This window comes from Amblyomma mixtum, chromosome 7, assembly GCF_055824585.1.
Source record: "Amblyomma mixtum isolate Tamu chromosome 7, ASM5582458v1, whole genome shotgun sequence".
Taxonomy (NCBI): Eukaryota; Metazoa; Arthropoda; class Arachnida; order Ixodida; family Ixodidae; genus Amblyomma; species Amblyomma mixtum.
Genome location: NC_143018.1, coordinates 46738277 through 46755050, shown reverse-complemented (window position 1 = coordinate 46755050; position 16774 = coordinate 46738277). Strand labels below are relative to the sequence as shown.

The following is a 16774-nucleotide window of genomic DNA, read 5'->3' as shown; positions in this document are numbered from 1 at the left end:
GGAGAAAGAAGCAAACGTTGAACCACAAACTCCGTCTTAGCATAGCAGAGCTTTTAGAACAAACACAGGAACACGCCACGCAGCTTACCCAGCAAAACTGCACGCAGTTGTAAGCATCCCTCAAAGGCACACTCAGCACCTCTCTAAGTCGTGGTATACTAAGAAGCGTAATTTAACCGAGCAAAACAAAAACCACGATGAACCGCACGTTACAAGAACTTGAGCACAAATTTCAGAGCACAGACCAGGAATTGAAAAAAGCACTACAAGACCGCGGTATACTGGCACTCAACAAATCCCGCCATGCAACCTTCAATGCACGGGAGCTCCTAACACCGGTCTCCACGAGACCATCACTAAGGCAGAAGTGTATACGGCAGCGAGAGCGGTCACAGGCAGTAAAACCCCGGCAGCATATAAAGTCACGGATGCCATGATAAGAAACCTAATCTCTACACACATTAAGCAAATGGAAGACTACTTGAATAGCCTGTGCGATGAAGGACGAGTCACGAGCGAGTAGTGACATTCAGAGATTATTACGATTTCCAAGCCCAGAAATCAGCCCAGCATCGAAGCATTAAGAACGATCTCCTTACATCCTGTCTCGAGAAGCTCAATGAGCGAGTTGTCCAAAGTCGCGTCATGGACTTTATGCAGGAGTGTGATCTCTTCCCATAATCCATGAATGGTCTGGTGCTCAACCTTAAGGGAGCTTTGACAATGTCTCACACAAAGCTGTCCTCCGCGAATTGAACATCCTGGGATGCGGACAGAAGATCTTGCACTACATTAAAATTTTCCTCGAAGATCATTCATATGGTGTCCGAGGACACTAGATCGGACACCATTAAAATGACAAACAAAGGCACTCCGCGGAAATCTATCTCTTCCATTTTATTCAGCATTGACACAATAGGATTGGGTCGTTGGCTAAAGAAATTACCAGATATAGGATTTAGCCCGTATGACTGCGAAATTACTATGTGGAAGACTGGAGGATCCCTTGCACAGAAGAATGAAGCCCTACAGGAAGCAACATCGATCGCCGAAACATTCGCTGCCGGTAGTGGCCTGCGCTGTGCTCCAGATAAGTCAGAAGTAATCAAGAATTAATCAGGGTACACGACCCAAATTAGAAAAATCCCGGATCAACAGACCTTTTTGTAGAGGGCCAAGCAATTCGAGGCGTCTCTTTCATTCGAATTCACAGGATGGGGACTGAAAGCAACAACCGCGATGGGCGTACCTTGAAGACACACTCAAAACAAAAACTCACCAAATCACACGTATGATCCATCGTATAACACGCCAAAGGAAAGGCTTGCGCGAGGAAGATACTCTCCATCTTGTACAGGCGTCGGTCACCTGCACAAGAGCGTATACGGCCTTCCATACTATCAACTCACAAAAGAAGACCTTAAGCGGGCCGGCACTACCATTCGCAGCGCGTACGAAACAGCGCCCGCGGCCTTCCTCCCAGCACACCGACCGAACGCCTACTGGAAATTGCAGTGTACAATGCCTTCGATAATATCAGAGATGCGGACTTAGCATCTCACAAGGCCCACCTCCAACAGGCCACCAATGGAAGAGGCGTTCTTCTGCGTATAGGTACACCAGGAGATGCTCCGAAAAAACACTTCTCTTCCTGCAAACATACGAGGGCAAATCACGGGGGCTCCGCTCCCCAATCTACAAAGGCAAATCCACAAAGGCAGAAGGGCGGCTAGGGTCGCTCGTCGACGCGGCGCCTAGGGTCACGTCCGGAAGCTGCCTATGTAGATGTGGCACCACCACAACTACCAACTACTGAGGAGCGCATCCCTCCGGGCTGAGGGTACTGCTACGGCGAAAGCCTCCGCCATCGTCCTCGCCATAAGACATTGCGTTCTGTAAACCAGCCCATATGATAACTTATTCGAAGCGAGTCTGTCAATATTGTATGTACAACAGAAGGAATTTCAAAAATGACGGCGGCCCTGCTCATACCATCGGACCTTTCACTCACAGTGCACAACTCACATAGCATTGCGTGGACCCTGGGCCTGGGAGTACTTGAAGGCAATAAGGCGGCAAACGATCTAGCTAGTGAGCTAACAAACGGTTTGTATCCTTACCCGTTCCTCACCCCTCAGCCACCTAGCTGTGGTGTACAGCTAGAAATCTTAAGACCGAGCCGCAGGAAATATCCCCTTCCCCGTATTAAACTCACCACAGCAGACGTCACATTCTGGAGGCCAATACAGACAAACACCTTCCCTAACCCGTATTTCTACATGGCCGTATTTGTACAGCCTCATGGCTTTCCAAATAGCACCGACCTGTGTCGAATGCAGCGGTAAGCCCGCGCTATTCCGCACTTCGTGAAGTTGTGTGCGAAAATCATCACACCTGATACCATCACAGACATCATACGAGCAGAGGGAGGCAGCCCTGACTGCCAATTACCTGGAGGACCGACGTGAGACTATCCAACGGGTCCAGACATCAACGCAAGCCGTCGTAGTCCTGAAATAAGAAGTCTGTCCACCTGACTCGTCCAACATTTCAAAAACCAGTAAAGCTTTATCTCGCTCTCTATGAGTCTTTCCATCACACTTTGAATCATCATTTAATGTTTGATCTATGTACCAAGTCCTTCCATCGAACTGTCAACTCATTTTTGATTGCGCCACACGAATAAAGACTTCACAATCACCGCCCAAGGTACTATTCAGGTCTAGTGAATCTATAATGTGCACTTGGATTTTTAAACTCACAAGGCATAGATTCACAGTATTAAACTGTACTCAGCGATTTTGAAACTAGGCGCAAGCTTGTGAATCCCTGCCTTTTCTTGGCATTAAGTTGACTTAATATACAAACCTCGTTATCGAAAAAGTGCTTATCCTATCAAATTACAAAAATATTGTTTTTTTAAGCTCTTTATTTTAAACGCGCACTCTGAATCATTCGTTGTTTTGCGACTTCTCGTAGATTTTGTTGTTACACTATCTTCTTGTTTGATTTCTTTGTGTCGATACTGATCGCTACTCTCACCTCTGTCATCTGAATCTCGTGGGCGTTTATCAGATTGTTATCGCGACTACAAGACTGCTCTTTGTTTGTTGTCTCCTGCTGAAAGTTACGCAGAAGCGTGGGCGGTACAAGGTTGTCATCTGCTCTCCGTTTCAAATCATTTGTTGATTTATTATTTATTAAGACAAAAAGTTGGGAACTCTGATCATGTATCATAGCCATTTTACTACTTTTAGAAAAATGATAAGCAATGCATTAAGGCATAATTTCGTATACACCATCACAAAACAGACAAAAACCTGAGAGGGTGAAAAAGTACGACTGCCTAACAGCCACTAAAGTTTGTAGAAAGAAAACCCACCTTAACGGCCAAGCAATGGATGTGCAAACGAAAAAATAAGCAGAAGCAACAGGGATCTGCCTCGAAATATTAGCGTGAACCTCCCTACGAGACAACAAAGTCCAGGACTAAAGAAAGGAAACTGCTTGACCGCCACAGGTAATGATAGTACACTCACCCCGTGAGCACTGCAGTCGAGGTTTGTAGCTTCAAATGCTTTAGCAGCTTATGCTCATATAGTCTGTCCTCGCCCGGGTAGGGTAACATGGTTAAAAAGAGGAGCGCAACCACACTCCCGACAATGCAAAGGTATGTGACCAGTTGCAACTTCAGTTGCTGTCCAAGATTTATCCTTTAGCTCTCTGTTTTGCCTTGTCCGTTTTCTCCTGGTTTAGTTCTAATGCTTTGCTCCAAACGGCCCAACGACCGCATAATGTTGTGGCAGTAATTCTAAACCCGAGGGTAATAGCCTGAGTAAGTACACCGAGCCTGGTACAAAACGCCCATACATCACAGGAAATCGATAGCCCAGACATGTTGTTTCCCCTTACCCGTGTAGAAAAAATGAACCTGTTGTTTGCGTAATGCAAGACGTCTTGCTATATCAGTAACGGTTGCTCAGTCTCCACACACGCGCAAGACGTCTGTCAGGGACGAGTCGCGTGTCCACTGACACGCGAACTCCACCCGAAGAGTGCCCAAAGTCTTTGTCTCAGAGACAAAGCAAAAGAAGCAATCGATCATTTTTGGAGTGTCTGACCTGGTTTCTTTGGAGCTTCAGCCGAATGTAGCCCATCTCGTCCCTGATTGCGTAACTGTCTTCTGTACTTTCACAGAGCAGAGTGGTGTAGCCGCCGCGAGTTATCTTGTGCGGCAAGGCATGGTAAGCGGGGTTCAACGTCCTGACGCTGCAAGTGGGCTACAAGGTAAGCCGTAGTAGGGGGATCAGGATTAATTTCGACAAACTGTGGCTAAGTGGTTTGAGCATCTTCCTCGTACGCAGGAGGTGAAAGAGTTGATTCCCAGTGTCACCAGATGTCAACCCATTTTAAACTATTAACTGTTAATTGCTCTTATCCAGATACGACGGCGTAGGCCGTTTGCAGATAAACTGACCCTCTCCCTGCATTCTCGGAACTTCATAGTTGATCCCTCCTCTTTGTGACTTCCAAAATCTATGTAGGTTCAACCGCTCGGTGCATTTTAGATCGCCATGATGACTCAGTGGGCCGGACCGCTGCCGATGTCTGTGGTAACCCAATTCACCCCCCCCCCCTTCCCCCAATAAAACCCCCGCCGCCTCTAGAGACACTTTAAGATCGCCTCTTCCAGAGCAGACAATTAGTCAAGGACACTGAACATGTAAGCACCGACTTCGGCGCTGTCGAGGTTGTCATTGTTACGTTAAAGAAGGACTTCCCTCAGTTTTGCCCAACCGGACTCGTACACGTGCCCCTGTGAGTTTTTATTTTTGAGTTAACACGTTAATGCCCCTATTTCGGAAAAATAGCCGGTGGTTTAGTATTTCCACGCACGAAATACTATGCGAAAGCATGGTTTTTTGCAGGTCGACACCATGGCCATGGACCTACAAGCGCAATTGTAAGATAGGGAGAGAGAGAGAGAAAATGAACGAAAAGGTAGCGAGGTTAACTAGGCAACGCCCAGTATGCTACCCTACACATGGGAAGAGGGAAGAAGGGAGAGATATAGAAAGGGCAGAGAGGAAGGTATATGACTCTTTCACGTGTGTGTAGGTCATTACCAACAGGGTACATAGGGCACATACTAAAAGATTATAACCTTGAACTCAGTCCTATGTCAGGCGTGATTGAGGTGTCCACCGACCCAGGGAGCCAGTTATGCACCTTTCCTTTCCTTTCGTGACTATCTCAGAGGCTTGACTATCTCAGAGGCTTCACGTTCACATGCGGATCTGACGAGGTCAGAACATGACTAGCGCTAATAATTGTCCTGCGTAGGAGTCGGCGATGACGTCCGTTTTCGCTTCTACCTTCCTCCGTTTTCATGCGGCGCTGTTCAGGTGTCCGACGAGGTATGTGAGGCAAATACTGCGCCATTTCCTTCCCTCAAGAACCAATTTACCATTTTAAGCCTCGTAGCCGGTCGGAGCACACAGATGGAATGCGGCGCCTTGAGGGACAGGGGTAGAGAGGATACCGTTTCCCTATGCTAAAACTTCTTATTGATTCACCTAAGCGGGTGTCTATCAAGAATGTTCTAATGGTCATCATATATCATCATGGCTCTCCTGACACTGGGTTAGCAGTACACTGTAGCATGCTGATAGAGAAATAGTTTCGTTTGATTAAATGGCGCTTAAGAAAATGACTCTTTCTCGCCGGAAACTGAGGGTTGACCAAAGACAGATCTCTAAGCGGTGTAAGACGAACTCTTTTCGTTGGAAATGCTAACGGGAAAAAGGCAGACAACACAGCAAGCTATGGAAAGAAAAATGAAAGAGCTAACACCAAGAGGAAAAGAGCACAGTGGGTCGGGGAACAAACGTGAGTTAATGACATCCCAGCTGAAATAAAGAAAAATAAGTGGTAATTGACGGGGCATGTAATATAGCAGAGCAGGATAACGGAAGCTAACTATAATGAGCAAAGAAAAATGTGCTAGATTGCTGGAGCTCAGCTGATGACAGGTAAATGCATTATATTATTGGAATTCATTCAATACTTTGGCAGCCGGGCTGATAGAGAAACAGCACAGATAATGGCACCATAGGGGCTACCCTTTATTGGTTTGTGGTTTATGGTTTATTGCGCTTGACGTCCCAAAGGGCTCAGGCTCTAAGAGACGTCATAGTGGAGGGCTCCAGATAATTTTGGGCACCTGGGGCTCTTTAACGTGCGCAGACATCGCAAAGTACACGAGAATTTAGCATTTCAGCTCCATACCGTTTCGTTCGAGCAGGAATAAGAATCAAGAATTTGTTTTTTCAGCTTAGTTAAAGCAGTTGTAAGGAGTGTCGAGCGTACGTTGGGAGGTCCACCTCACTAAAATAAAAAGAAGCAACGCATAAACTGAGCTTCTGCAGTCGCTGTATGGCTCTACGCACGTGTGAACATCCTAAATTTCGTGCTAATAAACGTACTTATATCATTAGAAATCGTGTACTGTCTGTGTGTTTGCCGCGGATTTGCTAATAAAAAGACTCCATTGATATTTGTGTCGTGTTCTTTCAACCTGAAGTGAGCAACCACCGAGAATACTTTTATGCGGTAGAACAGTAATTTGGCGATAATTAAATATTTCCGCTTAATTAAGGTTCTTTGATGGATTCGGTTGTCCCTGAACGCAGTTGCGAATATTTTTCACTTTGTTTATCTTTGACGGTGCAATCGAAAATGAACACAGAAACTATGTATACAAACCCCGTTTCATTTGGGTATCAACACGGATGGATGCCCTTTCGTGCCAGCCTACAAGAAGTGTGGAACGCTTTCGTAACACTCAAAACAACCTCCGAGTCACAAATTATGCCTGCTTGCCACCCTCGTAACACTAAAAAACAGAGGTTGAGCCTCTATCATGTAAAGAAATTTGTAGATCTAAGATTGCTGGCTCAGCGCATTAATCAGCGAAAGCTGTTGCAGCTTTGGTTACGCCATTTAGGACTGCATCTGGCCGTGGAATCTACACCGTTAGCCGTGAAAGAAATCCTCGCCTTCCACCGTCTCTCTCTTTTCTCTCGCACTTTCTCTCTTTACCACTTTGACACCTGCCGTGGTTGTCAGAGGGAGTTTAATTAACGCAATTAAATTTTATTGGATTAAAACAAGTTCTGAGTAGGATAAATTAAGTTATATTATGTTGAATTCATTTATTTCCCTAAGTAATTAACGCCTCACCACTATCGCTGCAGATACCACGGTATAATGCACAGTAATATGGCTTAACCAAAGCTAAAACAACTTTCGCTGCAAAAAAAAAAAGATAAATAAACATTCTGATGACACATGATTTCCGAAACAGCTGGATCATTTGGCAGGCTTTATGAAACATATGCTTCTTTCTGTCTCTCAGGCCTCTATCATCGCCCGAAATCAAAGGAGCGACTTCGGAAACAAAAGCACCTCAGAACCGACAGGAGGAGTTTCGTAGTCCATGCTAAATAAAAACGATCGAACCTTAGCGTTATTGATGAGTCACTTTTATCAAGCACGCCGAACAACCAGGCATTCCATAAATAGAATGCAAACAAAGCAGCGCACCTGCCAATGATAGAACGTACACAAAGTTACGATTAGAACTGTTTAACGCTCGGAGCATATTTCCCGAATGCAGAACAAAAACACAGGCAAAGAAAAAAAATGTCAACGCCAACGTTATTGAGTCGTGTTTTTTTTTTTTTTTTTTGCTTTGTGATAGCGTCGTCACTGGCTTTGACGGCAATCTCCTCTTACGGAAGACCCGGCCTACGGCCATTACCCTCCCCCGTTTCTTCTTCCCTCTTTCCTCGAGTTTTCGAACGCTTTGGGTCATTAACCTCCCTCACTTACCCGAGCCCTCGCCTGTGCTCAAGAGCCATTCGGCACTCCGCTACAATGCAGCGATACGACGAAACGCTGCTCGATCTCTCCGGCTGCAGATGTACAGGGTTCCTAGAAGACCCTCTTCACTATTGTTAACCAAAGTTACGATTAGTGTGCTAGCACATTTAAGCTTAGTACAAGAGTTAAGGATAGTCTGATAACACTTTTATGTACCTATCTGCTTCACAAGGTAAAGCCTTGATTCCATCAAACTGAAGCAGCGCGACCAAGTGCGACGCACTTAGGAGTTCCTATCTCTAGTCGTTTCCTTTTCTTGTGTGTGTACCGTTTATTACGTTTGTTTGCATTGAATTATGTGCAAACTGGCTCATCTATAAGCACTTTCGTTCAAGCCGCCGTGGAACTCAGTGGTTGCGGTACTCGGCTGCTGACCCGAAAGACGCGGGTTCGATCCAGGCAGTGGCGGTCGCATTTCGGTACAGGCGAAATTCTAGAGGCCCGTGTACTGGGCAATCTTAGGGCTCGTTAAAGAGCCCTAGGTGGTCTAAATCATCCAGAGTCCTCCACTAACGGCGTCCCTCATAGCCTGAGTCTCTTTGGGACGTTAAAACCCGAACCTAAACCAGACCAAAAGGTTTTAGTTGATTACTTGAACATTCGCTGTTTGCGTGTACAGTTGGCTTAGTTGTCAGTTATAAGAAGCAATAAAAGCTGATTTTTGGCTGCCGGAAGATGACATGAAAACGAAAAGGTCCATTCACTTACCATGCCGAAGGCGAAAGGTTTCGAGTTTCAGAGTTCATTAGGATTCCCTGTCTACAGGTTGTAGTTGTATGCGTCAATGAACTGCTAAATGCCAATATTACCGCATTTGCTTTGACGCTTCAAAGCAAACGTGATATTACTCAAACGTGATATTACTGAAAGTATTTAATCAGGTACGGTGCAGCGTTGCCAAGCCCTGGAGTAGGCCTCAGTGTGATGGTCGCTAAGATAAGATCTAATAGCAAGGCCAAATGAAGGATTCTGGCTGTACCAACCAGTAGCGATCAACGGCATCCCTCCTGGTGCAAATAACTGGAATTCTAAAATTAATAAAGGTCATACTTTCAGGTTTGACCATTTTTTTAGCTCATTTTGATGCGGTTCTTCAAAACGCATGGCTTCGTTTCAAACAACAGAAAGTTGCGGGGCAATACAATAAACCTTACAAAGCCTCTGGCTCCCTGCCTGCGTTTTTTGAACATGATTCCAACCTGATATTCACGTTGCAGCCTTACTTAGTGGTAAATCGTAACTTAGACGGTGTGGCCTAAACAAAGTGACGGCCCTTAAATGCTAAGCACTTACTAAAGAACGAAATCAAATGAACCCCATTAACCCACAGATTGAACCCTGCTCCACTCAAGCCCAGCTTTAATGGGCATCAGCATTTAGCGTCGCCTTTGCCCGCTTGCAGCAAATGCTACGTAACTCAAAGGGGATATTTTAAGCTTGTAATTCTGACGAAACTAGACAGTCATTCTGCGCGAACATGGTAATTATCCTGGCCGACTTTTTTTTTCCTCGTTGCCAACTATGACCAATAAAATGGTTCCTGCCCTCACGAGCACGATTTCCGACGATCGTAAAAAATCAGTGGGTTGCGTTAAACATTCGAAATTCCCTGCGCTGGTTTTGGGTGTTGGGGTCGGACGCTGTGTTTCGCCCACACGTCACACTCCATAGTCGCACTGACTGCTACCAGTGTAAAAGAAAATGCAGGAGCTGGATGCAACGCAAAAAAAAAACTTGTACGCAAGGATAGACACGAATGGAACGTACACAATACGGCAGGGAAAGGAGCAGGAAATACAAAAGCAGAGCACACCAAAACGACGGTCATTGACGGTCACAAAAGTGTGCCGCCCTGAATACCAGGGTTCAAGTGCAAAGTAAATGCAGAGTTTCTCGAGATTGCAGGAACGGTGAATCGAGTAAATCAGTGTGTTTTTTTTGTACTTGAAAAACTGAGTAGTACATGCCATTATTACACTATGTAGGTGTATTGAGAGTATAATAAGCAGCACAATGCACAGCAAAACCGCCATAAATCCAAATATGCAAACAACGATACAGTGAAAGCCATAGCTAGAAAAAAGTGATCGACGGAGACAGAAGTCGTAATGCACAAGAAACGGAGGGCGCTGTTACGTTACTATACAGAAATATCCGAATCCGAAACCTCACTGTGACGAAGCACATTACGTGACACACTAGTTAGGCGACTTTGAAACGCCATGGAACCGATATGATCGCGTTGCACCTGCATAATATTGTTTCTATCATCATCATCATCAGCCTGCCTACGCCTACTGCATGGCAAAGGCCTCCCGTGCACGTCTCTCTAATGTCTCTCCCATGTCTCTCCAAGACATCCAATGAGTTTGATCTAAGTGGCCAGTACTGCTGCCACCTGCAGATTGCAGATTGAGAATAGAAGCGAAGTGCAAGGCGAAAACGCGAAGGAGAGATTAGGAAGAGCAGGTTATGGTGTGACTACACTTCGAGAGATGGCGCTAGCGTTCCAAGGATCGACGAGGAGAAGAGCGCATGGCTCTTCGATTGCGGCCTTCACAGCGGGCCTGCAGCAATAAATGCATACAGCGTTCTCTCTCCCCGATCTTCTTCTTTTCCCTTCTTCCCATAACTCTCTCCTCTCTTCCCTCGTGGGGTTCTAACCCGGCGGCCGCTTTCTCGCGGTCGAATCGCAGCGGGCGTGCGACGCGGCAATCACCTCCTCGGCCGGATCGTTTCAAAAGCTCGTGCCGTCGCTGGGTGTGCGGGTCGCTCACAATAGGAAGTCGTAACTGCGTGGACAGTATACGGGGTGCGGCGTATTATTCCTCGTGTGCTGGATCGCGCACGCCCAACTGTGCGGCAATCGTTCTTTCAGTCGAAGCTGGCATCTACAGGAACGCCGCCTCCTTAGTCACGGTTTCGGGGACTGCGAAAGTTCGTGACAAGGAAGTTATACACTTCTAAAAACAAGGTAAGCTTGCTTCTTTGCGGGTGCATTTAACGCCCTCCCCCACATTCCTTAATAAGGAATGCGATAATAACCTTGTCACTTCAACAGGGAAAAAAAACGAAAGAGTTTTCGTCAACCTGTAAAATATGTCAACACATGACGCGTTTCAAAACTGTTAACAGAAACGTAAGCGACGCACTTTCCTTGAACATGCAACCATCTGTCAGAAACTGGCAAGCGAAGACGATTTTATTTCCTTGCTGCCAAGTTGTGTGGAAGAAAATTTATGCTATGCCTCCTTCCAGCTTCCTAGATTCCGTCAACACGAGCTGCAGTTTTTGTTTTAAACAGCTTTCAGAGCTGGCCAGGCAGTCGTCGCATATTGCGAAATAAATTTCAAAATGCATTATTCTGTTGCAGTGCCTCCCTATTTTCAGACACAGATTGGTGCAGTATCTTTTTTATGTATGTAAGATACGCATCAGTCCGATGCGGACACCGGAAGCATTTTGTTTTTCTGTTTTTTTTTTTGCCCGAGACAAATGTTACTCGCTTTCGTGTATGCTCTCAGAGCAATACGCAGGGTGATCTTAACGACATTGTATCATTACCAGGAGCCGTCGACTTGAGGAAATGGCCAGAAATTCAATCATTAATTCTCTCGTCGTGCAATAGGATATCCGTATTGACTTCCAATATTTTTAAGACTTGGACTGTGGATGAAGACAAATACCTTAGTGAGCCCGTTTCATCACGATGTGAAGATCTAATGAAGTCGTTTATGCTTCTGTCGCCCGTGTTCATTTCCCCCTTTTTTATCCTTCAATGGCAAGCAAAAGGCTACTTTTTTTTCTGAACAAACAAGTGAAAGAAGTGACAAGCCGATGCTTCGATCCCTCATCGCTCGATCGTGTCGCCGCCGCTGTGTACATGCCAGACGCCCGTGGTCATTCATAATGAGGAAGAGAGCCATTAGTGACCGGTCATTCATTCTTCCTATGAAAGTGAAGCGGATATACCTTCCTGATAAGTATGCGCATTTACGATCGGCCAATTTAATTCGCTTGCACAACTGCGACTGCTATCGATTCACAAACGGTGATTCAGCATGACTGCTCCCGCGACTACTGCCACGACCCGGGACCATAGTCCGCAGCAGTGTTGTGCGTGTTGAGCTTAGTTGAACCGTGGGGCACGTGTCTTGAGTCACGTGACTCTCCATTGAGGCTGCGTTGTCAAACATCCGTTCTGGACGGGCGTGCGCTTTCAGAAACCGGTAAATGAACACCGAGGACAATTGGAAGTTGTAATGTATCGATAGATTATAGCCTCCTAAGAGCAAAAAGACCACTTTGAAAAAGGAGCTTTTCCACGCTAAAAAAGGTTAAAAAAAATAAATACAGGTGTCGTCGCCATCGTCCGCTTTAGCAATTAAACTGCTCTGACGTCAAGACACTTTCTTGCGCGCAATCCCTGAGGCTAATATGGGCCATCAGTCATCTTTTAATGGCGACCATTGAGTCATTTTTGGTTTTACGTCATAAGTTTGAATCGAAGGGGGGGGGGGGGGGGGGGCAAAAAAAAAAGGTTGCATTTATGAATTTTATTTTGTCGGCAATAAATGAGTAATTTGCTGCCGAACAAGCGTTTACCTAGCCAGAAACATCTATACAATAGATTTTTGCTAAGTGCAAAAGCTGAAAAGAGTTCTCCTTGGCGGCCCTTTCAAAGAGATACAACAGATTACGAGATCATGCCGCCAGGGGACACTAAAGTCAAAGTTACGTCATAACGACTCTGAAGCGAGAGCCCGTGTCTTCGCTACAACCATTACTTCGTTGTATCCATGCACATTTGCACATCGTCATATATTGATAACTTATTGGATCCTGCTTTTGTTTCTGCGAGGCATAGAAGTACATATATACAAACAAATAACGCCCGCGACTCTAACGATGCTTCATTGCTGCACCATAAGCTACACATCATAGCTACACCAGCGCAGCTTTAGTCGTTTCGAGTGTTAGCTGCGTAATATGATTACTTATATTCAAGGCACATTTTTTTAGGCCAGCAAGCCATGGCAGACAGAAAATATAACTGTGCGACATCATTCTTCAACTGGGGAGAAAAAAAAAGCTGTACCTAAAGAGTGTGTTCTTACTGTGCACAGCAGTCATTTAACTAAAGATTTCTCCTAAGAACTGGTGATTGTTCCACATTGGTTACGTAATGTATAGCATCAGCCGGAGCGTAAGACAGTTTTGGAAGCGTTTGCGGACCTGTTGCATGATGATGAATGCCCTAGTTGGGCAGCTGTAGTTGTTTCAACAAATAGTAGTTGTCGAAAAATGTTTCGCGACACAATCACCACACAGAAACAGCGTCTATATTTCTCAGTTCAAACAAGAAATATTTATTGTTTCTGGAAAACTACTGCGTGATTACAAATCTTAAAAAACAAAACAATGTGCCTCATTTTTCTCTTTTTGCCACTTTCAGTTCATTCTGCACCTATACTTGCCTTCGTATGAAATCCCCTGCAGACTATAAAACATCAGCTTGGTAGTGCGATGTATTTGCCTCGCCGACAACCATTGAATTCACATATAACATCAAGTACGTTCTGAACTTTTGTTTTTCAAAAATTGCGTAGCGTCAAACATAACCTTCATTGCTAGAAGTTCAGTGAATGGGAGTTGCATTCCTCATCATGCACTGTTATTGCGATTTCGACCATCCACTGGGGCGAGCTCTCGTCAAAATAGCACCTAATGTTCGTGTTGCTGTTGTTGTTGCTGTCGTCGTCATCGTCGTCGTTGTTGTTGTTGTGGAATAAATGGCGCATACCCACCGCGACTGATGGGCCAAGACACATGAGGAAACTGAGAGGTGCTAAAAAGCGTGTTTCTCAAAAATCGGTTTCTGAGAGACGGATGTCTGTATAGTATTTGATTAGAGATTTAACTGCAGACCATTGGATGGCTTGAGCCACAAAATTACCTCTTCTTTTTCATCCGCGGTTGAGTGAGTGAGAAAAACGTTTGATGCATAGAATAAATCGTAGTTAGTTGGGTGGGCCCTCAATCTGGGAGCCCATTGGCTTCTGTCACCGCTCCTGCCCTGTTCACTAGCGAAAGCTGGTCTCTAAAGCTCTCTAAAGCTTAATAACGGTTCTGAATAATTATGTTCCTGCGAATATTGACGGATCCCAGGTAACAACGCGAGAGAAATGGCAGGAGCGCCTTCGTTTCCAACATCTGCAGAGTGTCCTGGAGTCCACATGACTGCGGACTTAAAGTCTCGGCCTTTTCTTTAATTTTGAGTATTCGGGTCTGAAATATGAGTTGTTGTTGCTCTCAAATATACGTGCGCCGACGGAGCGCATCCCGTCGTCTTCGTCTCTTTACCCACTCAGCTTTAAGCTGCATACATCAAATAAGACCTAGTGCAGCTGCCAAGCATGTTATGCACCCCGACCTCCAAGCTGCTTGAGCTTATTCCCACGTAAGCGGCTTTTCGACTCTCATTAGGAAACCTTGGATTCGCTGGCTGAAGGAACCCATACAGATCGCATTCGCAACAGACTATATCTTCGAGAGCCAACGGAAGAAGAAGAATAATGTCTTTGGAAAGAACCGGTGTGGGTATGTGTCGTTGGAAGCCTGGGTAACAGCAGTGATCAGTTCATTGGAGCTCGCTCGCGGAAATGCCATCAGTGCCGTTGTTCTGCTTCGATTTACCGCTATTTGATGACACTTCGGTCAAGACCTTCAACAAGACGGCTTGCAGCCTGTCGGAGACCTGTACAAGCAGTCCGAAACGCGAGTTTGTGTCCCCGAGGCTTCAAGGGCGTGCCATCTGATGAACGCAGCCAGACAACGTGATCGACACCACGGCCTCTTACTGAATTTCGTCGCCTGCCAAGCAGCAACTAACATTGGCTCTCCCTGACAAGCGCGAGAAAAACGGAGCTCTTGCCAATATTCTGCACGTCCTGTGGATACGGCAACTACTCGCAGAAAAGAACTGACGAATCTAGGAAGTGGACACGGCTCTTGGCGTTCCCACCGCAGCAGCATGATCTTCAGCCAGGAAGTGAGCCGCTACAGCGTCACGCACCTTCTGCCAACTAGCGACAGCGAGCTTGTGGAAGGCCCGGCAGGCGGCGCCACGGACGGTTCCCCTAATGACGCAACCAGTGAGCGTGAAAGACTTCAAGAACGACAGCTCCGTTCTCAAGAATTGATGTCGCTGGTCACTCCACTCTTTTACGTCACGGTGGCTGTGTTCGCCGTGTGCGGGATTATCTTATTCATTTACATCTTCTACATTCGATCCCGGGGGATGAGTATCTTCGTTGCTTAGTGTACTCGACGCGTGGTGGTCCCTCTTGCTCGCAGCAGCGACATAGGACGAAACAAGTACTAAAGATGTGCTTTGTGGTGGTGACTAGAAAAGTGAGACCTGTACTTTCCTCGGTGGCTTATCTACAAAAGGGAACAGAACGACCTCCAAGCAAGTCAGGCCGGCTGAGGACGTGGATGACTCCTCACGACTCCTTTCTCGCTTCAGTATGAGGTTCCTTTTACTGGACGCTTAATGATTCAACTCTATAAGTATAAAATGAGTTCACATGTTCAGGAAGTCACATCGCAAGCATGATTCCTGGGGTGTTTTTCTCAGCAGTCCTCACGTTTTTTTAACGAAAACTTTGCTTCCTATAAAGCTGGTGACTTGTTTATAAGCGAAGCCAAACATTTTTTGCTCGCCTTGGGCAGCCGCCATGGTTGTCATCGTATGCCATCGCGCAAGTGAAAAGACGCCCTTAGCTTGTTTGTGACTGCAGCCTTTTCTTTCGTGCGTGAATACAGAAAAAAAAACCTCATCGACAGTAGCAGATTCGTTTCAGTGAACTGAAACCGCTTCTCAGTAATAATGCTCTTCTAAGCCATGGTGGCTGTACTCTTCTGAATCCCAGTCCACGTGTACATCTCATTCCTTTACGACTTAGTTACCTCTGCAGCCCTCTAATTCCCTGTTAGTTTAGAGCTCTGACAGCGCTGTTGCAAGTATCACTAACGTTGTCTAGCTCGACAAAACTGTAATGGATTCATGCATCTGAAGGTGCCTATTGGTGCTGGTTCATGTGCGTGCGTGAGTGCGTGCGTGCGTGTGCCTGCACATGCACGTGCTTTCACTGCAGTTAACAGCCTTTCTCTATTGCTTACGGCACGTTGATATGCGATTAGATTGCTGGTGCTGAGTCTTCGGACAGAAAGCTGTGCGATGCAGTTAATCACCTGCTATAGATTGTTCCACACTATTCGAAGGAAATCACACTACTGTTTGGTTAGGAGAACCCTGTGTATTTGCTGCCCGAATCTTGAACTCTCCTTTGAAATCAGCACTCAAAGGCTTGGGAAATGCCCAAATTTTGTTTTCAAATTGTAAGTAGCTGAGTAGATGGACAAAAGGCAGTAGAAACCCTTTTGAATGTCTCTGTATAGGAGCTTACCCAGAAGGACACTTCCCTAATTCCTTAAAAAAATTTGTAACCATTCTATTATTCTTAGAAGAGTATCGTATCTCTCTTTCTACCACCTCGCGCGAAAATCACGTTTTGCTATAATAAGTCACGTCTCAACTTGCTGCGCGGCGTCATCTGCTTGCATACACAACGCCATTTCCTGAAGAGGTTATGAGCTTGTCCATAGGTTCGGTTCCAGGCGAAGAGATATCCCTTACCGCCACACATGAGCGACTCGTTAAGAGGGGTGATTCAGGAAAAAATGTAATTACTCGTCCAACATCATTTTCCACACCCAAATTTATAGCAGCGCTTCAAATGACAAAAAGAAAAACATTTGTTTGAAA

At 45.7% G+C, this 16774-nt stretch overlaps 1 protein-coding gene across 3 annotated transcripts in view; it reads left to right on the top strand.

Annotated features, from left to right (window-relative positions):
• Nucleotides 1-16774, top strand: part of LOC149335910 (uncharacterized) — a 51196-nt gene that overhangs the window by 15820 nt on the left and 18602 nt on the right. Inside the window, exons 1-2 of one of the 3 annotated variants that reach the window (XM_089552459.1) lie at nt 10511-10918; nt 13400-13516. The exons of 1 other annotated variant lie outside the window; for it this stretch is intronic. In XM_089552459.1, coding sequence (XP_089408585.1) covers nt 13471-13516 — 46 coding nt within the window. In that variant the 5' untranslated portion in view covers nt 10511-10918; nt 13400-13470. Of the gene's footprint in view, nt 1-10510; nt 10919-13399; nt 13517-16774 lie in introns of those variants that run through there. One more of the 3 variants, XM_089552460.1, reaches the window with a different exon arrangement.